The following is a 27,945-nucleotide window of genomic DNA, read 5'->3' on the forward strand; positions in this document are numbered from 1 at the left end:
TGCTTCTTGGGAGAATCTCTGTCCTTTATAAAGTGATGGTATAAGGGAAGGAGGTATATCACTTACTGCACATATATTCCAGTGGAGGAAAAAGTCATTTTATTTAGATAAGGCACTTTCACTGTGTGTGTTTGTGGTGTGTGTGTGTATGTGTGTGTGTGTGTGTATGCGCGCGCGCACACACATATGCACGGGGGGGATAGTGGAGGCGGTGCCAGGTAATAAATACTGTGTGGGTGAAGGAACACCCCCTGGAAATGGCAGGAGGGTGAGGCAGCAGTAGACAGAGCCTATGCAGTGGAGTCCAGGGTCGGGGGTTCAAGGCTGTCTTGGAGGCTGAGGTACCCTCTTCAACACAAGAAGCCAAAGAAATTGGAGGAGCGGGGGGGTGGGCCCATGAGCATGGGCATCTGGTTCCTGTGGGTAATCTTGATCTGGAAGGGAAGGGAGCACATTCAGATTCAGAGCCGGGTACGTTGGGGCTGGAGCAGGAGAGATTTGGGGGAAGACCTGTCGGGTTCAGGTGGCTGCTGGGGTCCTAAAGAAGCTGCGGTAGGACGGCCAGGGGCTAAGAAATCAGGGTGGGAGAGGAATGGTGCACCGGTGTACTTCAGGTATCTGGCGGAAGAAAAGATGCTATGGAAAGGAGATTTAGGATCCGTGGAGCCCAAGGGTTCAGTTTGTGGCAGCACAGGCCATACTTACTGTACAGGGCGTCTGCATCCAGGGCTCTCCATCAATTTGCATGGGAAGGGTTTTTGTGGTGCTGTGGGAAGCCAAGGCAGATTAGTGGAGATTTCTTTACCAATCAAATACCAACACTGTTTCTTAGGTTGGCTTTCAGACCCTTTAGAACTGAGGAAGGTCTGATATTCCCCCCGCCAGTGGTCCTGGCCCCGCTCCTTCCCTCAGAGCCCCTGGCCAAGTTTTCCTTACTGAAATGTGATCTCAGAGCACTTGGCCAGCCGATGTCCAGCGTTCTTGAGCTTGGTATAGATCTGGCCCATCTCAATTGCACCCTCCAGCCCTACTACTTCCAGCCGCTTATCGCTTAGGTCTGGGGGTGGAAAGTAGTGAGATGAGTTTTGTAGAAGCAGGGTGTCCCCAAAGAGAGTTACCTTCCCTTTAGTCCTGCTCACTCAGCTTCCAAAGCTGCTTCTCTCACCTGGTACACTGGTTTTCAGGATGTCAGGGTCGGTAATGACTTTAGCTGCAGAGCCTAAGGCCTGGTTGATCCCATGGATGTCCCCATGGGGTCTCTTGGTATCACCCCAGAGGTTGGAGCCACCATGCGTGCTAGGAATGTTCAGCACTGCAATGCCTTCTAGAGAGAGGGTGCTCAAATCCAGCGGTTTCCCACAAATCTGATGGTAGGAGAAAACAGATCCTTATCTCATTACATAATTAAGGATGTGACCTCTTCTTCCACCAAATGACAAATTGGGAAGGCCAGAATGTTGAGTTTTGCAAGGGATTGGAGGGGGGGAATAAGGACTAGTATATTGTGAGAAATTAGGAACTCAAAATTGGAGAGCTGGGAGGTCAAAGTAGAGGCTCAAGAATATGGGAAGTTTGTGAGGGCACCTGTGGAGGGAAAAACTAAGATATAAAAACTGAGAAGGATATAGGGTGAGGTCTCGTCATACCTACCTCAACTGTCAAAGATGCCTCCAGATTTTTGCATGTTGAGAAAATGGATTCAGATGTGGCAAATTCGAAATACCATAGCTTGTTCTTCATTCTGTATCAGCCCCAACACAAGGCCCAGTAAGGGGGAGACGACAAATTACATAGTTGTCAGGGGCAGGCTAAGTGACAGGGAAGGGCATCAACCTCCTGACTCTAGTCCCACGCTAAACAAGGTACTTTTGGGTTGGCGGGTTTCCTAGAGGTGTCATTACACATCTTAGTGTTCTGGTCACACCTGCCCACACCTGGTCCCTGCCACTATGTATACCCACCCACATCCCCACTTTTCCTCACCTGCTGTTGAACTTCTCAGGATATTTCTCTCGCATGATGTGGAATTGGTAAGCAATAGAGGCGTCCTGGGGAGTTCAGGGCATGTACGATCAGAGGCCTGCTGCCTCCTCTCAGCACAGAACTTTCCTTTTGTGTGTGTGTGTGTGTGTGTGTGTGAGAGAGAGAGAGAGAGAGAAAGAGAGAGAGAGAGGAGGGGAGATAGTGAGGCAGACTTCCAACATGTGCCTCAACTGGGACCCACCCGGCAACCCCATCTTGGGCCGATGCTCGAGTACCGAGCTATTTTTAGTGCCTGAGACCAACACAGACCAAATTATCCACAGTGCCCAGGGCCACACCTGAACCAACTGAACCACTGGCTGTGGGAGGGGAAAAGGGAGAGAAGTGGGAGAGGAAGGGAGGGAAAAGCAGATGGTTGCTTCTCCTGTGTGCCCTGACTAGGAATCAAACCTGGGACATCCATATGCTAGGCCAATGCTCCATCCACTAAGCTACCGGCCAGGGCTTTCTTTAACTCCCCCATTTGGAAGCAGCATGTCTCATGTTCTTTTCTTGCAACTCACATCACTGGACCCCATTCCAAATTTTCCTATATCACAACTCCATTAACTTCTACCTTCCCAGTCTGCCCTTCTCCAGCCTGTGCTTGCTTAACCCCCACTTCCTCCCTTTTCCCATGACCCACTCCACTGACCACACCAATGGAGAAGTAGTTATTGATGATCTGAAAGGGGACCGGGTCACTCTTTTCTTCAGTTTGTTGTGGTATCACCTCCACAGACCATCGATCCATATGTACCACCTTACTCATCTCTAAATCCTTGAGGATCTTCCCCAAATTCTGTCCTTCATACCCTAGGGATGGGGGAGAAAACAGGTTAGCACTGAGCCCAGGTCCCAGAAGGACCTCCTCTTTTTTTTTTTTTTTTTAATTCATTTTTAGAGAGAGAGGAGAGAGGAAAGGGGGAAGGAGCAGGAAGCATCAACTCCCATATGTGCCATGACCAGGCAAGCCCAGGGTTCTGAACAGGTGACCTCAGCATTCCAGGTCGACGCTCTATCCACTGCGCCACCACAGGTCAGGCAGGACCTCCTCTTATCTAACAATAATGCCAAAGGTCATTGAGAAAATTAGAGAAAATAGCCAGAAAAATTTAAAAATGAGTGACAAGGATAATTTCTCTCTCTCTTTCTCCCTCTCTCCCTCTATTTCTTCCTGACACTTTATCTCCTCATTCTACAAGATCAAACGCAGTATAAAGCAATAGTGTCTAAACAGTGTGATACTGGCATAGTGAATAGAAAAAAAGTAGAGAACAGAGTGCCCAGAAATAGACTTAAGTATGAGAATTTAGTATAGATGACATTTCAAATAAGTAGGGATATGATAGATTATTCAATAAATGTGCTGGGTGTAAAACTTACTACTTATACCAAAATTAATTTAAGATGAGTAGAAAAATTTACATGTAAAAAACGAAAGCAGGGGCCCTGGCCAGTTGGCTCAGCAGTAGAACATCAGCCCAGCGTGTGGAAGTCCCCACTTCAAAGGCTAGGGCACACAGGAGAAGCGTTCATCTGCTTCTCCACCCTTCCCCCTCTCCTTCCTCTCTGTCTCTCTCTTCTCCCACAGTCAAGGCTCCATTGGAGCAAAGTTGGCTCAGGTGCTGAGGATGGCTCTGTGGTCTCTACCTCAGGCACTAGAATGGCTCTGGTTGCAACAGAGCAATGCCCCAGATGGGCAGAGCATCGCCCCCTGGTGGGCATGCCGGGTGGATCCAGGTCGGGTGCACACGGGAGTCTGTCCAACTGCCTCCCTGTTTCTAACTTCAGAAAAAGACAACCAATCAATCAACCAATCAACCAATAAAGCAGGGCACTGGCCTGTTGGCTCAGTGAATAGTGTCAGCCAGAATGCAGATGTCCTGGATTTGATCCCTGGTCAGGGAACAAATATGAAGTGACCATCTGCTTCTCTTCCCCTCCCTTTCCCTCTTCTCTCTATCTTCTCCTACCGCAGCCATTGGCTTGATTGGTTTGAGTATTGGCCCCAGGCACTGAGGATAGCTTGGTTGATTCAAGCATCAGCCCCAGATGGGGACTGCCAGGTCGATCCTGGTCACGACCTGAGCGAGAGTCTGTCTCTCTGTCTCCCCTCCTCACACTTAAAAAAAAAAAAAGAAAAAGAAAGCAGAATTTATACTAGAAGGAAACACAAGTGAGCCCTTGCTGGGTAGCTCAGTTGGTTAGAACATTGTCCCCACATGCCAAGGTTGAGGGTTGATCCCTGGTCAGGGCATATACAAGAATCAACCAATGGTCCTGGCTGGATAGCTTGGTTGATTAGAGCATTGTCGCAATACATAGAGGTTGCAGGTTCAATCCTCAGTCAGGGCACATACAGAAATAGAATGATGTTTCTGTGTGTCTGCCCCTCTCTTATCCTTTTTCAGAAATCAATAAATTAAAAAAAATAAAATATATTGCAGTATAATTTAAAAAAATCAACCAATATGCCTGACTAGGTGCAGTGGATAGAGTATTGATTGGGGACACTGAGGACCCAGGTTCGAAATCTCAAGGTTGCTGGCTTGAGTGAGGGCTCACCAACTTTGAGCGCAGGGTTGCTGGCTTGAGCATGGGATCATAGGCATGACCCCATGGTTGCTGGCTTGAGCCCAAGGTCACTGACTTGAGCAAGGGGGTCACTGACTTGAGCAAGGGGGTCACTGGCTTAGCTGAAACACTGTCCCCCTCCCCTTGGTCAAGGCACATATGAGAAGCAATAGATGAACAACTAAAGTGCTACAACTACCAGTTGATGCATCTTATCTCTCTCCCTGTCTGTCTCTGTTTAAAAAAATAATTAAAAAAATTTTAAATCAATAAATGTATAAATGGAACAACAAATTAAACAATCTCTCTCACCTGACCTGTGGTGGTGCAGTGGATAAAGCATCGACCTGGAAATGCTGAGGTCACCGGTTCAAAACCCTGGGCTTGCCTGGTCAAGGCACATATGGGAGTTGATGCTTCCAGCTCCTCCCCCCTTCTCTCTCTCCTCTCTCTCTCCCTCTCTGTCTCTCTCTCTCCCCTTCTCTCTCCTCTCTATAATGAATTAAAAAAAAAAAATAAAAAAAAAAAAGAAAATTTAATAAAAAAATATATATTAAAAAAAAAACAAAATAAAACAATCTCTCTCCTTTCCTCTCTCTCTAAAATAAATTTTTTTAAAAAGAAAAGAAAACACAAGTGAATGTTTAACAATCTCTGAATGGAAAAGTTCTTTCTAAAGTATAATACAAAGCTAGAAACCAAAAAAAGGAAAGACTGATGAACACAATTATATTAAAATTAAGGTTTCTGTATGGTCGAATAAATAACACACTTAAAAAAAAGACAATGCACCTGGACTGTGGTGGTGCAGAGGATGGAGCATCAACCTGGAATGCTGAGGTTGCCAGTTCGAGACCTTGGGCTTGCCCAGTCAAAGCACATGTGAGAAGCAACTATGAGTTGATGCTTCCCATTCCTCCACACCTCTACCCCACCTCCCCACCTTTCTCTATCTCTCCTCTCTATCCTGATCTGTGGTGGCACAGTTGACCTGATAAAGCGTTGACCTGGAACGCTGAGGTCACCAGTTCGAAACCCCAGGCTTGCCTGGTCAAGGCACATATAGGAGTTGATGCTTCCTGCTCCTCCCCCTCTTCTCTCTAAAAATAAATAAATAAAATCTAAAATCAATAAATAAAATCTTATTTTTTTTGTATTTTTCTTAAGTGAGAAGCAGGGAGGCAGACAGACAGACTCCTGCATGTGCCTGACCAGGATCCACCGGGCGAGCCCACTAGGGCGCAATGCTCTGCCCATCTGGGGCATTGCTCCATTGCAACTGGAGCCATTCCAGTGCCTGAGGCGGAGGCCATGGAGCCATTCTCAGTGCCCAGGCCAACTGCTCCAATAGCTTTGGCTGCGGGAGGGGAAGGGACAGGTCGAGAGAAAGGAGAGGGGGGAGGGGGGAGAAGCAGATGGGAGCTTCTCCTGTGACTGGGAATCAAACCTGGGACATCCACACGCCAGGCTAGTGCTCTGCCAATGAGCCAACCAGCCAGGGCCTAATAAATAAAAAAATAAAAAAGACAATGCCCTAGAAAATTGACCAAGAATGCTGAGGTTGCCAGTTTGAAACCCCAAGCTTGCTGGCTCAAAGCATGTATGAGAAACAATCAATGAACAACTAAAGTGAAGCAACTATGACTTGATGCTTTCACTCCTTTCTTTCTCTCTCTCGAAAATCAATAAATAAAAATTAAAGGAAAAAGACAAAATATGTCCTGGCTGGTTGGCTAAGTGGGTAGAGCATTGTCCTGACACACCAAGGTCAAGGGTTCTATCTCCGGTCAGGGAACATACAAGAAGCAACCAATGAATGCAGAACTAAGTGGAACAAGTAAGTGGAACAACAAATTGTTGCTTCTCTCTCAAAAAAAAAGACAAAATATAAACTGGGAAAAAATTTCTGCAGCACATATAAGAGATTAACTTCCCCCAACATCAAAAAAAGTTTAAAAACTACTATATCTCTAAAGTCAATAGAAAAACGGAGAAATAAACCAATCACCAAAGAAATAAAAATGGCCAATATCCTCAATATTATTAATTAAAAGAATTGTAAATTAAAACAGTAACTTTTTTGTTGCCTATCAGATTGACAAAGTATAAAGAGATTGAGAAAACAAAATGTTAAAGAGATTATAAATAAACTGGTACTCTCATTTATTGTTAATTAGCACACATATTGGTATTTCATTTTTGGAAGGCAATTTGGCATTTTTTTTTTTTTCTGAGACAGAGAGTGAGTCAGAGAGAGGGATAGACAGGGACAGACAGACAGGAACGGAGAGAGATGAGAAGCATCAATCATTAGTTTTTCATTGCGCATTGCGACACCTTAGTTGTTCATTGATTGCTTTCTCATATGTGCCTTGACCACAGGCCTTAAGCAGACCGAGTAACCCCTTGCTGGAGCCAGCGACCTTGGGTCCAAGCTGGTGAGCTTTTGCTAAAACCAGATGAGCCTGCACTCAAGCTGGCGACCTCGGGGTCTTGAACCTGGGTCTTCTGCATCCCAGTCCGGTGCTCTATCCACTGCACCACCGCCTGATCAGGCCAATTTGGCAATTTTTATCAAAATGTTATCAGGCCCTGGCCAGCTGGCTCAGAGGTAGAGTGTCAGACTGGCCTGTGGCTGTCCCTGGTTTGATTCCCAGTCAGGGCACACAGGAGAAGCGCCCATCTGCTTCTCCACCCCTCCCCCTCTCCTTCCTCTCTGTCTCTCTCTTCCCCTCCCGCAGCCGAGGCTCCATTGGAGCAAAGATGGCCTGGGCACTGGGGATGGCTCCTTGGCCTCTGCCTCAGGTGCTAGAATGGCTGTAGTTGCAGTGGAGCAATGCCCCAGATGGGCAGAGCATCACTCCCTAGTGGGCTTGCCAGGTGGATCCCGGTCAGGCTCATGCTGGAGAGTCTGTCTCTCTCTGCCTCCCTGCTTCTCACTTAAGAAAAATACACACACACAAAAATTTATCAAATCACATGCTTTGATGCAGCAATTCTACTTTTAGGACTTTCACTTACAGAAACTAACACACATGAACAGAGCTGGATGTACAAGGAAGTTTGCTGATGTGCTTTCAAAACACCAAAATTTGGAAACAACCTAAACGCACATAAGTAGGGGAAGGTTATATAAAAGATGGCAAATCCACGCCATGAAATAATGTAAAGCTATTGAATGCAGAATGAAATCTATATGTACTAATAGGGAAAGAGCTCCAAGATATACCATGCAGTAGAAAAGAACCCCAGAGCCTGACAGGTGGCGGCAAAGTGGATAGAGCGTTGACCTGAGATGCTGAGATCCCAGGTTCAAACCCCCAAGTTCACCAGCTTAAGCACAGGCTCATCTGACTTGAGTATGAGGTCACCAGCTTGAATGCGGGGTCACTGGCTTGAGGGTGGGATCATAGACATGACCCCATGGTTGCTAGCTTGAAACCCAAGGTCACTGGCTTGAGACCAAGGTCTCTGGCTTTAGCAAGGGGTCACTTGCTCAACTTGACCCCCCCCCCCAACTCAAGGCACATATAAGAAGCAAGCAATGGGCCCTGGCTGGTTGGCTCAGCGGCAGAGTGTCGGCCCGGCGTGCAGGAGTCCCGGGTTCAATTCCTGGCCAGGGCACACAGGAGAGGCACCCATTTGCTTCTCCACCCCTCCCCCTCTCCTTCCTCTCTGTCTCTCTCTTCCCCTCCCACAGCGAGGCTCTATTGGAGCAAAGATGGCCCGGGCGCTGAGGATGGCTCTGTGGCCTCTGCCTCAGGCGCTAGAATGGCTCTGGACGCAACAGAGCGATGCCCCAGAGGGGCAAAGCATCGCCCCCTGGTGGGCATGCCGGGTGGATCCCGGTCGGGCGCATGCAGGAGTCTGTCTGACTGCCTCCCCGTTTCCAGCTTCGGAAAAATGAAAAAAAAAAAGAAGCAAGCAATGAACAACTAAAGTGATGCAATTACGAGTTGGGAAAAAAACCCCAAAATTTAGGTAGTATAATTCCATTTATGTTTGTTTAAAATTTGTGTGTGTAAACCCTGGCCTAGTAGCTCAGTTGGTTAGAGTGTTGTCCCCATACGCCACGGTTGCAAGTTCAACCCCTTGTAAGGGCAAACACAAGAATCAACCAATGAATGCATAAATAAGTGGAACAACAAATCGATGTTTCTTTCTCTCTACCCTATTCCTCTCTCTCTTAACATCAATTTAAACATTACAAGTTATGTGTGCATGTAAAGGCACAAAAATGAGTGCAAATAGGAAACAACAATTATTTCTGGGAGGTAAGTGGAAAAATTTTTACAGTGCAAATGTACTGATGTATTATTTGTGTCTTTTTTTTTTATTTTTTTTCAAGAGAGACAGACAGGAAGAGAGAGAGATGAGAAGCATCGACTTATAGTTGCGGCACCTTAGTTGTTCATTGATTGCTTCTCATATGTGCCTAAATTAGGGGTCTCCAAAGCCAGTGACCTCTTGCTCACATCAGTGACCTTGGGCTCAAGCCAGCAACCACTGGCGTCATGTCTTTGACCCCATGCTCAAGCCAGCGACCTCGGGGTTTCAGACTTGGGTCCTCAGCATCCCAGGCCGATGTTCTATTCATTGCGCCACTGCCTGGTCAGGCTATTTGTGTCTTTTTAAAAAGAAAATTACTAATCAAATGTAAAACTTTCCAACTCTTTAAGCCAGCAATTCCACTCCTTGAAATCTCTCAGAGAGAAATTCTCACATCTGTATGCAGAGATAGACATGCAAGGTTGTACACTGCAACATAATTTGTAATAAAAAAATGATTACTACCCCAATGTCTAGCAATAGGGGACTGGTTAAATAAATTTTTGTTGTTATTGTTGTTTTATTTATTCATTTTAGAGAGGAGAGGGAGAGACAGAGAGAGAGAGAGACAGAGAGAGAGAGAGAGAGAGAAGGGGGGGAGGAGCTGGAAGCATCAACTCCCATATGTGCCTTGACCAGGCAAGCCCAGGGTTTCGAACCGGCGACCTCAGCATTTCCAGGTCGACGCTTTATCCACTGCGCCACCACAGGTCAGGCCTGGTTAAATAAATTATAGCATATCCACACAATGCAATGTTATTAGGTAATAAAATAAAAATAGTGAGGCAAACTTGAATGTATTGAAATATGATAACCAAGATGAACTGTTTAGTTTTTAAGAAATGAAGAAGAAAAATATCTGTAAAAGGACCTTGATGTTTAAATACAGATTAGTATGTTTCTAAAATGAAAACCATGGAGAAACAGACTCCAAAACTTTAGGAAGCAGATTATAGGGAACTTTCACTTTCTTGGCATGTGTATCTAAAATGTTTGAATTATTTTTTACCACAAGCATGTATTATTTTTGTAATCAGGAAGAATAAGATTACGAAAATGGGTTTTCACTTCCTCACATTCCATTGATGGTTCAACCCACTGTGATTTGCCTTTCACTGTACCACCCTGCTAAAACTCTTTTGGCAAAGATTGCCAATGATTCCTGCCAAAACCAATAGTATATCTTTAGTCTCATTTTAACTCATGGAACTGCTTACTTGGTTTCTAAAATAGCACTCTTGGCCCCAGCTAGTTTGTTCAGTGGATAGAGCATCAGTCTGGCATATGGACGTCCCAGGTTCTATTCCAGTAAAGGCACACAAGAGAAGCAAGCATCTGCTTCTCTCCCTGTCCCTCTCCGCCTTCTCTCCCTCTTCCCCTTTCTGCAACCAGTGGCTCGATTGGTTCCAGCATCAGACCCGGGCACTGAGGATATCTTGACTGATCCAAGCATCGGTCCCAGACAGGTGTTGCTGGGTGGATCCCAGGCAGGGCACATGTGGGAGTCTGTCTTATTATCTCCCCTCCTCTCATTAAAAAAAAACAAAACAAAACCACTCTCTAAGTTGGATCCTTTCTGACTGCTTGCTCCTTCTTAGTCTCTATGGTAGGCAGAATAGTGGCCCCTCAAAGATGTGCACATCCTAATTTCCAGAATTTGTGAATATGTTGCCTTACATGGCAAAAGGGACTTTGCAGAGGTTGTTAAATTAAGGATTTTAAAATGGGGAGATTATCCTGGATTATCTGGGTAGGCCCAATGTAATCATAGGGGGGTCCTTATGAGTGAAAGAGGAAGGGTCAGAAAGGAGTCATGGAAGATGTGAAAACAGTAGAGAGGTTGGAGTGATAACATTGCTGATTGGAAGGGGGGCTATAAGCACAGAAATGAAGGAAGCCTCTAGAAACTGGAAAAGTCAAGGCAAGGGATTCTCCCCTAGAGCCTCTAGAAAAAACACAGCCATGCCAACACCTTGACTTTAGTGCAATAGGACCTATTTTGGACTTCTGATCCTCAGAACTTTAAGATGATAAATTTATGTTGTTTAAGCTACTGTTTGTGGTGATTTGTTATAGCAGAAATAAGACACTATTACAGACCCCATTAATAATTCATCTTCCTCTGCTCAACCCTTAAATGGGGTGTTTACCAGGAACTTTCTGTCCTTGCCCACCTCTACTTAACTCTTTCCCTGGTAACTCGCTTATTCTTAGGATGTCAATTAGCATCCTAAGATGCAGATAACTCTAGAATATGTATCTTCAGCTCTGACTTTTCTCTTATTATTATTATTTTTTTAAAGAAAGAGACAGTAAGGTGGGGGAAGAGAGATGAGAAGCATCAAGTTGTAGTTGCTTCACTTTAGTTGTTTTTTTGTTTTGTTTTTGTATTTTTCTGAAGTTGGAAATGGGGAGGCACCCAGACAGACTCCCACATGCGCCCAACCGGGATCCACCCGGCATGCCCACCAGGGGGCGATGCTTTGCCCATCTGGGGTGTTGCTCCACTGCGACCAGAGCCATTCTAGCGCCTGAGGCAGAGGCCATGGAGCCGTCCCCAGCACCCGGGCCAACTTTGCTCCAGTGGAGCCTCAGCTGCAGGAGGGGAAGAGAGAGACAGAGAGGAAGGAGAGGGGGAGAGGTGGAGAAGCAGATGTGCCCTGGCCAGGAATCGAACCCGGGACTCCTGCACGCCAGGCCAACTCTCTACCACTGAGCCAACTGGCCAGGGCCACTTTCGTTGTTTTTTATTGATTGCTTCTCATATGTGTCTTGACAAGGGGGCTCAAGCTGAGCCAGTGACCCTTTGCTCAAACCAGAGACGTTAGGCTTCATACCAGTGGCCTTTGGGCTCAAGCCAGCTACCTTGTGATCATGTTAATGATCCCACACTCAAGCTGGCAACCCCACACTCAAGCTGGTGAGCCTGTGCTCTAGCTGGCTACCTTGGGGTTATGAAGCAGGGCCCTTAGCATCCCAGGCTGATGCTCAATCTACTGTGCCACTACTGGTCAGGCTTTCCTAAATTCTTAACATAGATTTTTAAATACCCAACGCAAACCTCCATCTGGGTGCTTCACTGACACCTCAACCCTGTATGTCTAAAAATGAATCTTTCCTGCTTAAACTGGTCCTCCTCCTGCATCCCATATCTTTATAAATGACATCTCATTTGCTTAGTCCACAAATCTAGGAAATGTCTTAGACTTATCTTTACCTCCACCTCCACACCCCACTAGTTACCAAATATTGTGGCTTCTACTTCATGACCACCATGGCAGCAGCCTTTGTTTCTGTGTTCATCATCTAACTGCAGTACAGGTAATGTCCTATCTCACTTCCTTCCTCTAATCAATCCTCCAGAGCTCTCATATTCCCTTCCATCTCCCCCTCTTCACATCTTATGTTTTTTCAATATCAACCCAAATTTTTATTAGTGCTATATTGATATCATTATTTTCATGATTCAGATTGCATAAGCAGAAACTGCTATGAGAATCTTTTTTTTTTTTTTAAAGATTTTATTTATCCATTTTTATTGGAGAGAGAGAGAGAGAGAGTGAGAGAGAGAACTGGGGGAGGAGCAGGAAGCATCAACTCCCATATGTGCCTTGACCAGGCAAGCCCATGGTTTTGAACCGGCAACCTCAGCATTCCAGGTCGACACTTTATCCACTGCGCCACCACAGGTCAGGCTGCTATGAGAATCTTATATGCAGAACACACACTCAAAATACATGATTCCAGTGTCTAATACTGTCAGATGTTGAGGATTTAAAAACTGGCCAAGCCTGACCTGTGGTGGCGCAGTGGGATAAAGCGTCGACCTGGAACACTGAGGTCGCCGGTTCGAAACCTTGGGCTTGCCTGGTCAAGGCACATATGGGAGTTGATGCTTCCTGCTCCTCCCCCTTCTCTCTTTCTCTGTCTCTCTGTCTCACTCCTCTCTCTCTAAAAAAATCAATAAATAAAATATTTTAGAAAAAACTGGCCAAAAAGCTGACCTGTGGTGGCGCAGTGGATAAAGCGTCGACCTGGAAATGCTGAGGTCGCTGGTTCAAAACCCTGGGCTTGCCTGGTCAAGGCACATATGGGAGTTGATGCTTCCAGCTCCTCCCCCCTTCTCCTTCTCTGTCTCTCTCTCTCTCCCTCTCTCTCTCCTTTCTAAAAAAAAAAAAATGAAAAAAACAAAACAAAAAACCAAAAAAAAACTGGCTAAAAAAATTGGTCATATGTTTACACACGATTTAAATTATAATGTGTACTGAGATATTTTACTTTCTGGAATATTTTACATAGAGAATAACTTTATTATATATAGAGAGTATAATATTTTATATATATCTTTCATGAGTTCAAGAATTCCATGCCTGACCAGGCGGTGGTGCAGTGGATAGAGCATCGGCCTGGGGTGCAGAGTACCCAGGTTCAAAACCCTAAGGTCACCAGCCTGAGAGCAGACTCATTCAGCTTGAGCGTGGGCTCACCAGCTTGTGTGTGGGGTTGCTGGCTTGAGCATGGGATCACAGACATGACCCCATGGTCTCTGGCTTGAGCCCAAAAGTTGCTGGCTTGATGGCCCAGGGCAATAGCTTGAGCAAGCAGGTACTGGCTCAGCTGGAGTCTCCGGTCAGAAAGAATACTAGTCGGGTGTGGAGGTGGAGTTAAAGATAAGTCTAAGACATTTCCTAGATTTGTGGGCTGAGCAAATGGGATGTCATTTATAAAGATATGGGATGCAGGAGGAGGACCAGTTTAAGTAGGAAAGATTCAAAATATCAGGCACATATGAGAAAGCAATCAATGAACCACTAAGGTGCCACAACTATGAGTTGATGCTTCTCATCTCTCTTTTCTTTCCTGTTTGTCTGTCCCTGTCTGTCTGTCTCTCTCTAAAAAAGAAAGAAAGAAAGAAAGAGAGAAAGAGAGAAAGAAAGAAAGAAGAGTTCCCCGAAGTTCAGAGATTGCACATTCAAATGTCTCAGGTGTTAGCCTGACCAGTGGTGGTGTAACATTATCCCATGGTCACTGGCTTGAGCAAGGGGTCACTGGCTCATCTTGACCCCCCCAGTTAAAGCACATACGAGAAGCAATTAATGAACAACTATAGTGATGCAATTACGAGTTGATGCTTCTCATCTCTCCTGCTTCTTGTCTGTCTCTATCTCTAAAAAAAAAGTCTCAGGTGTTAGAACAGTAAGGTGAATGAATGAATAGCAGGGAGCCCAGGGAATGGTGATGAATTAAAGATACATATCCCACTTCTCAGAAATAATCAAAGTCAGAACCCTGGCTAGATAGCTCAGTTGGTTAGAACATTGTCCCAATACACCAAGGTTGCGGGTTCAATTCCCAGTCAGGGCACTTACAAGAATTGACTGATGAATGCATAAATAAGTGAAACAACAAATTGATGATTCCTCCCCTTTCTCTTTCTCTCCCCCCCCCCCTTTCTCTTTCTAAAAACCTATTAAAAAATAAAGCTAAAAAAACTGAAGTAAAAAAACAATAAAACACTGCAAGGGTAAGAGTACAAATCATTTCTGTGGGCGGAGCTTTCAATCTCTAACAGTATAAAGTTAAAAACCCCTCAGCACAGCATTCATGACTTTCCATAGTCTGAACTCTACTCAACACAGCCCTTCCTCTCCCCATTCCCCATCTTATGTCTCAGTCACAATGGAAACTGACACTTTCTCTAACGCACCACTACGTTGTTTGGTGGCTCCAATGGCTTTACACAACTTACACAATTTCTTTCACCTAAAATGCTTTTTACTTTTCCTAACAGACCCTTATTCTATAATCTGTGACATCTCAGAGTTGCATACTTAGTCCAACAACCTCAACTTCAAGGCACCTCAAATTCAACCTACCTCCCATTGAGCTCTTTAACTACCAATATCTTTCTTTGAACTTTTTCTCTTTGAAAGGAGCAAGAGACTAGAAATGGGAGTGCAGTTAGGAGACTGTTGAATAAACTTGGGAAAAAATTAAGATGAATGAATAAATGACCTAATTAATTGTTTGAGTAAATTAGTGAATCATGGCCAAGCTCTCTGCTAGTTCCATTACTCAACATCTAGCTTAGCTCTCATACAATCTTTCTTATTCCCACATTGTCCTCCCTCCACCCCCAATTCCTGGATGCTCTGAGCCCTAAGAGTTGGTTGGGAGAAAGAGAAGCATGTTTTTAGGTTTCTAGGGAAGAGAACCATCACCCTTGACCCTTCTAAGTTCAGTCTGTGGCCTTGTTTCTTCTAAAGCTCTTTTCTTTTGGGACAACCCACTTCAGTACTCACCCATCTGTGCCTCTTCTTCCCCCAACCTTCTTGTATACCAGATGCCTAGATGCTTTCTAGGTGTGCTTTTCCCTTCCATACCAACTCCACCCCTCCTCTAGGAAAACAATTCCTAATCATTTACCTCCTCCCCATCTCAGACAACGAGCTAGATCATTTCCAGTGCCCAGGGGCAACACGGCAACAGGAGGCACAACCGGCAAGTTGGCTTTGTCTGGGGAGACAGGTGAGGAGATGGATGGAGAGAGTCAGCTCTAGAAGGACACTGCCTGAGTGTCCTGCCTGGAGCTCTCCCTACTAACCAATGGTCTCTAGGATCCAGCCTACGGTGCCATCTCCACCACACACCAAAATCCGGCAAGCAGGAACTTCTCTGAAGAATCTAAGCCTGAGACAAAAGGTGAGAGAAGATGAGGATGGATAACAGGAATAATGACCCAGGGTTAGGGTTAGGGTTAGAGTTAGGGTTAGGGTTAGGGTAAGGCTACCCAACTCCTGAACAGGCAGATTTTTTTTCCCTGCGCTTTCCTTATTTCTATTAAGGGCAGAGAAAAAGTACAAGAGGAAAAGTTACTCTTCAGTGGTTAGGGAGAAATTAGTATTTCCATCTTTTAAGAGCAGAACAATGATGAGTCAGAGCACTCAGAGGTAGGAATATTCAGTAAACCTAGTAAAACCAGCATTCTGAATTCTGGTTTCTTGAGGTCTCCTGTCCCTCCCCTCTCAACATGCATTCTGTGTATGCATGTGTGTATGCGATAGAGACAAGGAGAAAGACAGAGAGGGACAGAGAGGAAGTAAAAAAGATGAGAAGCATAATTCTTGGTCGTGGCTCCTTAGTTGTTCATTGATTGCTTTCTCATATGTGCCTTGACCTGGGGGGGGGGCTACAGCACAGCAAGTGACCCCTTGCTCAAGTCAGTGACCTTGGACTCAAGTCAGTGATCCCACACTCAAGCTGGTGAGTTCGTGCTCAAGTTGAGCCACACTCAAGCCAGCACATTAGGGTTTTGAACCTGGGTCCTCTGTGTCTCAGTTTGATGCTCTATCCATTGTGCCACTGCCTGATCAGGCTGTACATGCATTCATTCTTTTCTGCTTTTTCTCAACATACACAGATAGGCAGACACATACAAACTCTGTAATACAGATCCCAACCTATACTCACCCTGGTTCAGGACCATCCTTTGAAAGGTTGAACACCTGCCGAGGGTTTAATAGATACTGGAATTTCCAAAGCACTCTGTGTGAGGGAAAAAGGAAAGCTCGTGGCAGAAGATAGCGTTTCGGTATGCCACCCTCTTGAAATCCTCCCCAAGGTATGTCCCCTCTGTACACACAGATTCCCCATCTCTGTTGGTCTTCTCTCTTGATCTTAGAAGACCCAGTATTATGTCTTCTCACCTCTCTCCTTGCTTCCCGCCACTCTTAGGGTTGACAAAGACCAGAAGTGGGTGAGTATTAGCAACAGGATCAATCTGCATGGAGGAAAAAAACAAGGATAAGGAATACAGAGTTTTGTTAGAGTTTACATGGACCCTGGAGATGGGCAAATGATTGTAATTCCCCCAGCACCCTTTTCCCTCCTCTACCAGGGTGGAGTTTCTGGAGAGCAGGCACAATTACCCAGGTTTTCCACTTCATTCCCCCCAGATGGCTCCAGTGAAGGGGCACTGGCCCCCACCATGAACCCCAAGACTCTCAGCTTTGTACCCGCAGAGCCTCAAATGTGCTCAAATTTAAATCATCCATAGTCTTCAGGCTTGTTTTGCTACTTTTATGCTCTGGTCCAGAGGCCTAGGAAGGGAAGGAGAGAGAAGGATAACTGGATTGTGTATGAATCCCTAAACAGATGAAGGTCTGACTTGAACCCTAAAAGTATAGGCTGTTTGCTCTAAAAGGCATTGTGTGTATGTATATTTTTAAATTTGGGAAGTGCTCTTGTCCCTGCCCAGCTGCTGCCCACAGGTCTCACCAGGACACTGGGATAGATGGAAGAGGGGGGCAGAATGTGATCCCGGAGCAGCCCACAGTCACACTCATGGCCCATGGCTTGCAGGCAGTCATCATGGATCTGAAAGACAAGGTGGATATGAAGAGATCATGGAAAAAACCCTGTTACCTCTCAACTTGGGGGTCTGGTACTGGAAAGAGAGCCCTTGAGAGCAGGAGCATTTGTAACTGTAAAGGACATGCTGTCCAGGAGTTGAGAAGACTAGAGAAAACTGGCGGAGGAGAGAGGGCCATTTAAGCAAGGGCCCCAAGGCACAGCCTGTAGAGATAGCTCTCAAACTGACCTCTAGGTGGCACCACACACAATGCAGTCCAACTAGACCTTGATAGATTCGGATTTTTTTCTGACAGCGGTCACATCTCCCGGACACACAGCCTCCTCGCACCCACACATGTGATTGGACCTTCGGGAGAAAGGCAATCCTTATCTGAGAGGGTGTGAGCAAGGACTGGGGAAGGGTTGAGGGCAGCAGTGGGCTAAGGGATAGGGCCAGACTGTAAGTGGTGGTGGGGTGGGCATAGGGTCACTCACACCAATGTCCTTCCGAGACTTGGCATAGGTGCTGACTTCACAAGGCAAGGCCTTCATGGCACACTGGTCATGAACGGTGTACTTACAGACTGGGTGAAGGGGAAGAAGGTCAGAGCCTTAGCTGCAGCCCCGCCCTCTACTTCCTCCTTCCCTGGGGATGAGGTGGGAATCACTCACGGAAACAAGATATATTATAACCCTTTGCCTGGCCTGTGGTGGTGCAATGGATAAAACACAGACCTGGAATGCTGAGGTTGCCAGTTCAAAACCCTGCACTTGTCTGATCTAAGACACATATGGGAGTTGAAGCTTCCTGCTCCTCCCCCCTTTCTCTCTCTCACACACACTCTCTCTCTCCTCTCTAAAATGAATGTTAAAAAAAGGATATATAACCCTTTCCTGTGAGGTTATGATAGAGAATTAAAGTTTGGGGTGGAGGCTCACCTCCAAGACCTATGCCTTTTGCTTACTCTTCTCCCTAAAAGAGCAGTTGTTACTGCATGTCTACCACTTCTCCATCTATGTGCCAATAACCACGATGAATGGTGCAAAAGAAGCCTAGATATAACAACACCAATAAAAAGAGCTAATTTTCATTGCAGACTTAATAGTAGCACTTTTCTTTTTTCTTTCTTTTTCTTTTTTTTAAGTGAAGGAAAGGCAGACAAGAGATAGTCTCCTGCATGCACCCCAACCAGGATCCACCTGGCAAGCCCCCTACTAACATCTAGGGCCAGTTGCACTGAGCTATTTTTAGCGCCTGAGGCTGGAAGCTCCATGGAGCTGTCCTCAGCACCCAGGGCCAACCAGGGCCAACCCACTGGAACTGAGCCATGGCTGTGGTAGAAAGAGGGGGGGGGGAGGGAGAGGGAGAAGAGGAGCAGGGAGAGGGATGGAGAAGCAGATGGTTGCTTCTCTTGTCTGCCCTGACCGGGAATTGAACCTGGGACATCCACACACCAGGCTGACGCTCTACTACTGAGCCAATAGGCCAGGGCCTGAAGCACTTTTCTTGCATCATTTTATTTAATGCTCATTTTCAGTTGAAGAAGCTAAGGCTTGACTTGGTCACATAACTAGTCAGTGGCAGAGCTCAGGGTTCAAACCCAGGTCCACTAAGTTCAGAGTGCCATGCTCCCACACTTAGCTGGGTTGCCCCTCAGTTCCCCCATGCCCAGGCCCCGTCACTCACGATTACAGCACAGGCCCTGTTTGCCAAGGCCAATGCTTGACTCGCACAGGTTGCAGTAGACTGGTCGGGGGAACCTCTTGGGTCTCCACATGTGCTGCCCATTGTCCTTCAGGGTCTAGGAGGGCAGAGCAGATGCTAGGGAGTGTCTAAAACCTTAGATGACCAACCTTTATTAAGCACAACCCAAGGCAGTTGTCTTAACCATCCTCATAAGTCTCTCCTACTTACCATCTCCAGACCCAGCAGCACCAGCAGTGGCACAGTAGTGGACCCAGCCCGGAGCCACTCAGCTAAGGAGACAGAGCCACTGACATCATAGTCCATCGCTTTCATCATTTCTTGAAGAATCTGAGCAGAGAATTGAGGGGAGACTTTTGGTGAGAGTGGCCTCTCTGGTCTGATACCTCTCCACGGCCTCTAGGACACCCAGCCGAGCCATCCTAGCCAGGGGAATCAAGCTGCCTATCAGAGATGAGGTAAAGTAGATGCAAGACTCACCAGGGAGAAAATACAAAAAGGGATATGAAGGAAGAGCTGCCTTACCGGCCTCAGCTCAGACACATCCCAATCCAGATATTCAGCCACTCGCATCATCTGTATGATGATTCTGTCCACTTCCTGGGGGCCAAGAGAGTAAAAGCCACAGCCATATCCTAACTCACTACCACCATTCAAACCATTCTCTAGAAATCAGAGTTCCACCCCCAGACCTATCTCTCATTCTCAGGTGCCTATGCCAGATAAATGAGTGTCTATGTGTGTTCATTTGTTTGTAAGGCAGCCCCAATCCACATCTCCACCTTCCTCTTTTTGAGGTCAAGAGCTTGAAAACTACTCCCAAATTTAGTCCTAGAGGACTCAACTTCTCCCTCTAACTTCCTGTACTTCTTAAGATCCTGGAAGAGTTGAGATAGGAGGGCACAGACAAATGGACACATACTCCCTTGCCCAGCATACAGGTTCCCCAACTCACTGAGCTGTCCAGGATCCCATTTCTGTCTGTGTCGTACAGCTTGAAGGTGACTGTGGGATGTTTAAGGGGGACCAAGGTCAGTTTGTGAGGGATATCCAAAGAATTCGTAACAGAATATAGCGGAAACAAAGAGATAGAAATATTTTGGATGAAGATCCCAGAGCTTGGGGCTAAGACTGAAAAAGGAGACAAAAAGGGAAGGGAAACAGGCCTGGATAGGGGAGATAGTACACATCTTCCACATCCCCAAAACATCCCAGGCCATTCACATGAAAATGTACAAGGCATAGCAACTACAGTGACTATGGTGAACAGCATTAGGTATAAGGAATCTGGGGAACAGAGGAAATGAGCCCATTCTCTGGCCCCACCTTTGTCTGGCCCTGTCAGCATTTAGGAATCCTGAAAAAATGAGGGAAGAAAGGCTAGGAAATACCCTCTCTCTCTTCACCTTTCCTCCCCTTTCCCAGTCTAGAATGGCAACTTACATTCTAGCTTGTCTTCTGGTCGGCCACCTTCCAGAAGAGAAAAGTAGCAGGAGACATCACTGAGACATACCATGTCTGGTTACAAAAAGTACAGCAGATATGAGGTTGGGCCTCCCTCCGCTCTGGCTCTTCTCTTTTCCTCTGTCCTACATCCAGCTCCCAGACCAGCTGGGCCAACCTCTACTTCTTGCCCCAGCCTATCTCCCCAACATGTGACTCAACTCTCACCCAAAAACCCACACTAATTTGACTTTTCTTTAGGAGGTCCAACTCATTCTCACCCATGTGACTATACCTTTTCTCACAGTCTCTTCTAAGGAGTAACTAGTCTGGAAGGATTGAAACAGTGCCCTGCTTAAGTGACTGGGAACATCATCCACCTCCAGATAGATTTTCAGGAATTGTTGGAATCCTTCATACCCAATGGCCTATGGAAACAGCAACCATTACCCTGAGCAGTCTGCAGGATGGGAGTTAGGGGTTGAAGAACTGGGAGTGGTGGGGACAGAGACAGTTAAGTGCAGAGCTGAGAAGCACTCAAAGCAGGAGTGTGATTACTTGGGTTGAGTCCTGAATTAACAGAATCTCTTGCTTTGTCCTAAAGCAATAGTTGCAGTAATAATGGACATTGGGGTATCTCGAGGAAGGAGAGCAAGGGGTAGGCCCAGAATAATCCCTGAAAGTTGGGGATCCCAATGGAGTAGCAAAAACAAAGATGGGAGAACATGGTCCAGGAAAAGATTTCCCAGCTGCCACTCACATCTTCTTGGAGATATGCAGCCATTTCACCATCCTCAAAGAGCTTTAGGACATCACTGACCTTCTTGGTAGAGTCTAAAGTGTGAAGAGAGTGAAAGAAGAGCATTAGTCTGGTTTGGCTCTCCCTGCCCTCTGCCAGTGTCCCACCCAGACACCCAATAGGAAAAGAGATTCAAGTGAGATGATGAAAGAAGAAATTCTAAAAGACAAGGAAATACAGAAGAGAAAAACATTTCAGATCCCCCCCAAGTGGTACTCCTTTTTACTTTCATTGAGACGTGAATAGGCAGTCAAGGTTCAAGAAGGTGGATGGAGAACTGAGACCCCAGGTTATCTCCCCATCTCCCTCTCCTCCCTTTCCCAGGAGCTGATCTGCTCCCCATTTCTTAGGAGCTGATTTGTTCAAAGCCAATAGGTAAACTGGGTGTGTGTGTGTGGAGGAAATGAGAAGGAAGAGGAGGGGTTCCCTGGGGTAAGCTCTCCAGAACTAAAGGACTGAGAGGAAGACTCACATTCTATGTATTTTTGCAGCTGGGCAAAATCATCGGGGCTTATTAGGCCCCTCTCCTTGGCCATCTTTCTTCTCTCCTTAAGGACGGCCAGAAAGGCAGCTTGAGAGTAGTGCCTGTGCCTCCACTTCCAAAGGTAGGTCTGGAAGATGACAGAGCATGTGGCTGAAAGAGCCAGCGGGGGTGGGTGTCTCCTTGGTTCTATACAGTTAATTCTCCACTCCTACTATTGTTTCTGTTCTGTTCTTTTCTCAGTCTCTCCCTAAATCTCTTCTTTTCCTTGTGCTCCTGATAGGTCTCTATCTCTCCCTGCCAGTCTGTCCTCTGTCTCTGACTCACTTCTTTCAGTTTCTGGGTCCTCCTCTAGTCCTCTGATTCCCCCACACCCCCAATCTATCTTAATTCATCTCTGACAACCCTCACCTTCCTCCCCCCCCCCCCCCCCCCCCGTTTTCCCAGTATATAATGTCTTCATAGGTCTTCCACCTACAACTACCTTTTCTCCCGCTACCCCCAATCCTGGGCCTGCACTCACTCACCACGGATCCCACAGTCCCATCCCTCCTGGTGGTTCTCATAGCGTTGCTGGCAAGCCTCCCTGGCCACGACCCCATTTTGTTCTGCCATCAGCCTCAGTCCCCAGCCCTGCTCCGCCACCCACTCTCCGAGCCACCCACGCCCCCACAACGACCTCTAACGCGCTTCTGACGCATGACACAGAACCAGCGCGCCAGCGGAGTCCCCAACCCCCCAACCCCCCTCCTTGCCTCGCCTGCATCCGGCGGAGCTGGGCGGGGGAGCTGGGACCCAGTTGGGTGTGAGATTGAGGGGAGGCAGGTGAAGAAGACTGAGCATCTATCTGCCTGGCTTCCCAGTTCCAGGAGGGTTGAGCTGCATGTGGGAGTCTAAGATTATTATGAGGTCTTCTTTCTACCCTTCTAGATTAACTAGCAGTATTTAGGAAGCCCCAGCTTTTAGCTATGGGACCCAGAGACTCAAGAGAAACCATCAAGTGGATCATGCTGACCACTGGCCTAGGGGCCAAGTAGCAGAGGGCAATTTGTCTTGAGTATTCAAAACCAGCAATAACAATAATATCTCACAATAGTATAGCACAGCATAGTGCAGCACCGTTTTGGAATCAAACAGAATTAAGGTTAGTCATGTTAAAATTCCATTCTTAGCTCTGATACTACTGTGTGACTTGGGCAAATTACATCTGTAAAATGAGGAGAATGACACTTGTCTTTCACAGTTGCGACGAAGTACCTACTTATTGAAGTTGGTACTTATTCAAATAATGTATAAGAAGTACCTACTACAATGCCTGGCATATGGAAGGCCTACAATAAATGGTAGTTATTACTGTATTAACAATTAAAATCAAATTCTAGGAAGGGGGTTGGGGGAGGGGAGGGGCACAAAGAAAACCAGTTAGAAGGTGACGGAAGACAATTGGACTTTGGGTGATGGGAATGCAGCATAAGCAAATGTCAAAATAATCTAGAGATGTTTTCTCTGAACATATGTACCCTGATTTATCAATGTCACCCCATTAAAATTAATTTTTTAAAAAAATTAATTAATTTAAAAAATCAAATTCTACAAGATAAAAAAATTATTGGTATAGCCCTTCTACAGATGAAGAAACTAGAGCTCCAAGAGGTTGGGACTTCCCAAGGCAGGTGGTAAGTGGAGGAACCAAAGCTTCAACCCAAGAACTGCATGGGGGGGGAGGGTACTGTTTGTCTTTTGTCTTCTTGTTCCACTCTTCCCTTCACACGCTGCCTGTTAGTCTCACTGCCCTCCTTTCTGTTCTGCAAGCAGGTTCTTCCCTGCTCAGAGCCATGAGACTGATTTACTGTTCTGTCTGCCTGAACACCTTTCCACACTCTTGGCAGAGCTGATTCTTGCCTAAGCTGAAATGTCAGGTCCTCCAAGAAACCTTCCCTGATCACTCCATTCTGTGGTAGCCCTCTTCTTTGCACAGCACCTTCTTTTGTTTCTTTCATAGAAAGAAACACACAACTGGAAATTAACTCGCTAATTTATTTTCTTCTTTAAATCATTTTTAATTTTTCAATTACAGTTGACATACAATATTATATTAGTTTCAGGTGTACACCCAGTGTTTAGACATTATATAACTTACTAAGTAATCATCCTGATGTCTCATACACATCTATTGTCTTCTTTGTTTACTATTTGTCTTCTCGTACCAAAATGTAAGTTCCATAAGGGAAGAAACTTGTCAGTCTTATTCACCACTGTATCCCCAATACCTAAAACAGTGCCCAGCATATTGCAGGTGCTCCATATTGGTCGTACAAATAGTTGTGTAAAGTTAGGGAGTCATATTTTAAGATAGTTAATCCAAATATGGTTAAATGGATGCCATAGAATCCTTTCTGACAGGGGACACCAAGAGACAATTTGGATCACTTATAGTAGGTGCTAAATAAATATTAGTTAAATGAATAAGTTATGCTATTTATTATTATTATTATACTCCATCCAAGACTTGGAACCTTCTGCCTCCTCTCTTGGCCACTTATTTAGGGCTTTTGGGTCACGCTTAAGGAGACAGGACCTACAAGAATTTTCTTTCTGATGGTACAAGAATCTACTCTGTAGCCTCTGCCTTTAGGACATCTTTGCTGCCCAGCTCTGTGTAGTATACTATTCCTCTTCTGAGGGCTCTCTGGGAACACTTTGAATCACTTATAGTGATTCAATCACTTTGAAAGGGGTTCTGGGACACTCATATTCTGAAGAAAGGACTCCACCCGTCTGGTCCTTTTCAATTACTATAATCCAACCTTTACTGCCAACAGATCTAATAAATACATAGCAGTCTTATGGTTAATGGGGCCTACATGGATTAATTAGCTGCTCTGATTACCCCTGGGGATTCTTAGATGGCTCCAGGGTTTTGGAAATAGAATCTGAGAGAGAAAGTGACAGGGAGAGAGCAAACAAGGAACAATAATAGGACATGATACTTCTCTCTCTCTCTTTTTTTTGTTTACAGAGAGAGAGAGAGAGTCAGAGAGAGGGATAGACAGGGACAGACAGACAGGGACAGAGAGATGAGATGCATCCATCATTAGTTTTTTGTTGAGCATTGCAACACCTTAGTTGTTCATTGATTGCTTTCTCGTATGTGCCTTGACTTTGCGCCTTCAGCAGACTGAGTAACCCCTTGCTCAAGCCAGCAAGCTTAGGCTCAAGCTGGCGACCTCTGGGTCTCGAACCTGGGTCCTCCACCCCCCAGTCCGACGCTCTATCCACTGGGCCACCACCTTCTCTCTTGTCTATCTTTTCAAAATAACCTTTCCTAGTCCCTACCCCCACCCCCACCCAAGTCTTAAATGTACTACATAGTAGAGGTTAAGAGAATGAACTTTTGAATTGGATAGCAAGGATTAGAATCCTAGCTCTTGGGTGAGTTATTTCATCTCCTTGATGAAATAACTGTTTCCTCATCAGTAAAATGGATACCTAGAGAAATCAGTCACAATGTCCGGATTAAATAGGATACTACATGCAACATTCTTATCAAACTGCATGACAGAAAAAGAACTCTATAAATATTAACTATTATTATTTTATTATAAAACAAAGGTGGTACCTAGGGAAAGACACATCTGGAGATTAGGGAAAATGACATCTTTGACCCAGGAAGGAATAAATTCTAGGGACCACCAACAGCAGAGAAGCCCAGTTGTATATCTTCCTCCTGTGTCAAGCACAGGCATGTAGTGTCAGAATCTTGCATTTTGCCTGTGGGAGGGTAAGGAGGTGGCTAGAAACTAGACTGTCAGGGTCCAAGGATACCCCTGGGCTGGGACCTTGGATATAAGGGCTCCTAGAATCTTTTCAGATATCCTTTTGACTTTCCCCCCTGAAAATGCAGCTGTCCCTGTTGCCGAAAGGCAGCAAACAGCAAGATCCTGGGACCTTAAAGACCTGTAACAAGTCTAGTTTTGCCCTCCTGCTCCATCCCAACCCAGAGTCTATAACCTGGGCTAGTCCAGGCGACTGCCAGGCTGGGAGGGTGGGGTCTGCTGCCTGCCGCCAGCTACTTGTGACTCACCCTTCCCTTCCCTCCTCTGGTTTCCCTGCCTGTCTCTTCCAACTTAGGGTGAGAAAGTAAGAAGTTGACTTGGAGGCTGAGACTCTTATGATATCCTCAGAGCTGGGAGGAAACTGAGGCCCAGAGAGAGAACAACCCTCTCAGGGTTACACCCAGACTCTACACCCCCTCTCCTTAGTCCATTCCACTAAATCTTAGTGCCTCTGGTTTTCTAGATCTTATTTAAACATTCAGTACTAAAATTGCTGGTAACCAAAAGATAAATATGATTTCCAAAGCCAATGCTAACATTTAAAGTTTCCTTTTTCACTTCAACACTCATTGCTCACATTTCAAATCCCATAAATTTACCATCAGTCAAGAATCAGCTATGCCCCCAGAATATTCAGGCTGACCCAACAAGGAACCCCAAGGGGCAGGCACTCCTCCTTGAGGGTCCAGGACTGGTCACCTGGACTTCTGAATCCCTTAACCATATCAGGGCCTACCATTCTCTTCTTTCCCAGGACTGAGAGAGGGTCCCCTCTTCCCTGCCCACTAGTTAGTGGCCCCTGAGAGGGAAACGTTTGGCTTGTTGGCTTGAAGACTCAAAATTCGTTAAGCCTCCACAAACCTCACAAATGGCAGTGTTGCTTGAAGAAGGGGATAGTGCTTGTGTGTGGGGAGGTGGGGGCGTCACTGTGCAGTACAGGAGGAAGTTCTGATGCTGGCATAGGCGTGGGCTCATTCGTTCTGAGGGTGAGGAGATGCCCAATAATATTTGCATTTCTTCCTCAGTAAAGCTCATTTCCTCCATTTAAAGGTGAAAAACGGGATTCAGATCCAGGTAGTTTCAGAAACTTCCGGTGACAGGAGTGCAAAATATAGGGGTGGGAATTGGGGGTCCAGGAGACCAAACAAGAACCCTTCTCCCCACCCATGCAGCGCTGTGGAGGTGCCAAAACGGACTTTCCTCTGACTCGGGTCCCTGGGAGCTGAGCATCACTCTCTCTCCGAGAAAGCGAGAGGGAGGGAGAGGAAGTTTGGGGGGAACGCTGCCTCCCAGATGCTGGCCCAGCCATCCCGCTACCCCCGCGACCTGGCGCTAACCCCAGCTACGGCTCCAACTGTCACGCTTCCTCATTCTCCGCCCAGTAGCCCTACCCCAGCCTGCGGGGCATCCCCACCCGTGGCCCCGGCCCCTCCTGCTCGGCTGGGTAGGGCGGCAGCAGTGGCTGCATCTGGGGGCGGGGGGCTCGCGGGGTCTCTACCTTGCCTGCTGAGGGCGCGCGGTTGGAGCTGAAGCGCAGAGCCGGGGCCGGAGCTGGAGCTCGAGCGGGAATGGAGGGGACGGGCCAAGCAGACACCGCCGCCTCGGGGCCGCCCCTCTCCTGACGACACAGCTGCCCGCCCCCACACTGGGCCTCCCTGCGTCCGCTCCTGGCGCCCCCAACTTCCGAATGCCAGTCTGAAGAGGCCCGTGTTTCCCGTTCACCAAACCTTATTTCCCTCTCTCCCGAGTATCTCCAAGACAGTGGCCTGTGCCTCTTTCTCCACATCCTGTGCTTCTCATCTTCTTCCCCGCCTGGCCAGCTGTTTCTATTTTCCCTTCATTCCAACCCTGAGAGACCAAGATAGGGGGCGGGGTCGCTGATGGCACAGCTTGGCTGCTGCCCACCCAGCCAACTCTCACCCTCTCCTAATTGCTGCTACCAGGGAACTTCCCTTCTCAACTCCTTTCCATCTACCATTGACTCAATTCATACTTCGGAGATCCCACAGCAGCAAGGTCAGACAGAGCTCCAGACTCCACATTCTGAGACCCAAACACCTCTACCACCACCACCACCGTGGGCTCCACACTGCTGACACTACTTCAGAGAATTTGCCCTCCTTGCCTCCAGGTTCTCACCTTGGTAAAACCCAGACCCCAGATGTCTCAAGTCTAAGGATACCTCCTTCTCTCAACACTCAGATTCTTCTCTTGATCATGGGGTGGAGGTTTAGGAGCAAAGAGCACTCTGGTCTGTGTCCACCCTTTCTTTATGCCCTAACCCTCCCACTTTACCTGCTGGCCTTGGCAGGTGGTATAGAAGGCTTTCGCCAAAAGTAAAGGTGAAAAATCCTTTCAGCTTCTCCTTTCTGGAATTTGTTCTGGAGTTGTTAAGACTCTG

General features: G+C 46.5%; 1 protein-coding gene across 4 annotated transcripts; it reads right to left on the reverse strand.

Moving 5' to 3' along the window:
* Positions 1-76: 76 nt before the first annotated feature.
* On the reverse strand, positions 77-27,942 carry DGKA (diacylglycerol kinase alpha). Of its 4 annotated transcripts, none has more exons than XM_066258482.1 (24): positions 27,840-27,942; positions 21,700-21,838; positions 21,189-21,262; positions 20,724-20,856; positions 20,429-20,503; positions 19,941-19,990; positions 19,511-19,585; positions 19,196-19,315; positions 18,968-19,082; positions 17,776-17,864; positions 17,528-17,647; positions 17,206-17,304; positions 16,944-17,027; positions 16,635-16,708; positions 16,399-16,473; positions 15,533-15,618; positions 15,355-15,444; positions 2,678-2,838; positions 1,984-2,048; positions 1,651-1,741; positions 1,166-1,364; positions 937-1,057; positions 706-766; positions 77-434 (listed from the first exon to the last, which is right to left on the reverse strand). In XM_066258482.1, the coding sequence occupies exons 2-24, from the start codon at positions 21,761-21,763 to the stop codon at positions 351-353; spliced, it is 2,205 nt and encodes a 734-aa protein (XP_066114579.1). In that variant the 5' UTR covers positions 21,764-21,838; positions 27,840-27,942; the 3' UTR covers positions 77-350. The 4 variants fall into 4 exon arrangements, with proteins under 4 accessions (XP_066114579.1, XP_066114577.1, XP_066114576.1 ...); XM_066258480.1 differs by lacking the exon at positions 27,840-27,942 and adding an exon at positions 27,684-27,760; XM_066258479.1 differs by lacking the exon at positions 27,840-27,942 and adding an exon at positions 27,043-27,151.
* Positions 27,943-27,945: the final 3 nt, after the last annotated feature.

This window comes from Saccopteryx bilineata, chromosome 2 (assembly GCF_036850765.1).
Source record: "Saccopteryx bilineata isolate mSacBil1 chromosome 2, mSacBil1_pri_phased_curated, whole genome shotgun sequence".
In the NCBI taxonomy this organism is placed as follows: Eukaryota; Metazoa; Chordata; class Mammalia; order Chiroptera; family Emballonuridae; genus Saccopteryx; species Saccopteryx bilineata.

Excerpts from the sequence above, each read along its gene's own strand:
- DGKA (XM_066258482.1), bottom strand. The coding sequence starts at position 21,763 with ATGGCCAAGGAGAGGGGCCTAATAAGCCCCGATGATTTTGCCCAGCTG. Across the intron at positions 20,857-21,188 it reads CTGCATATCTCCAAGAAGAT|GCCATTGGGTATGAAGGATT; the intron begins GTGAGTGGCAGC and ends CTGTTTCCATAG. Across the intron at positions 16,474-16,634 it reads GGCGGGAAGCAAGGAGAGAG|AGTGCTTTGGAAATTCCAGT; the intron begins GTGAGAAGACAT and ends TCCCTCACACAG.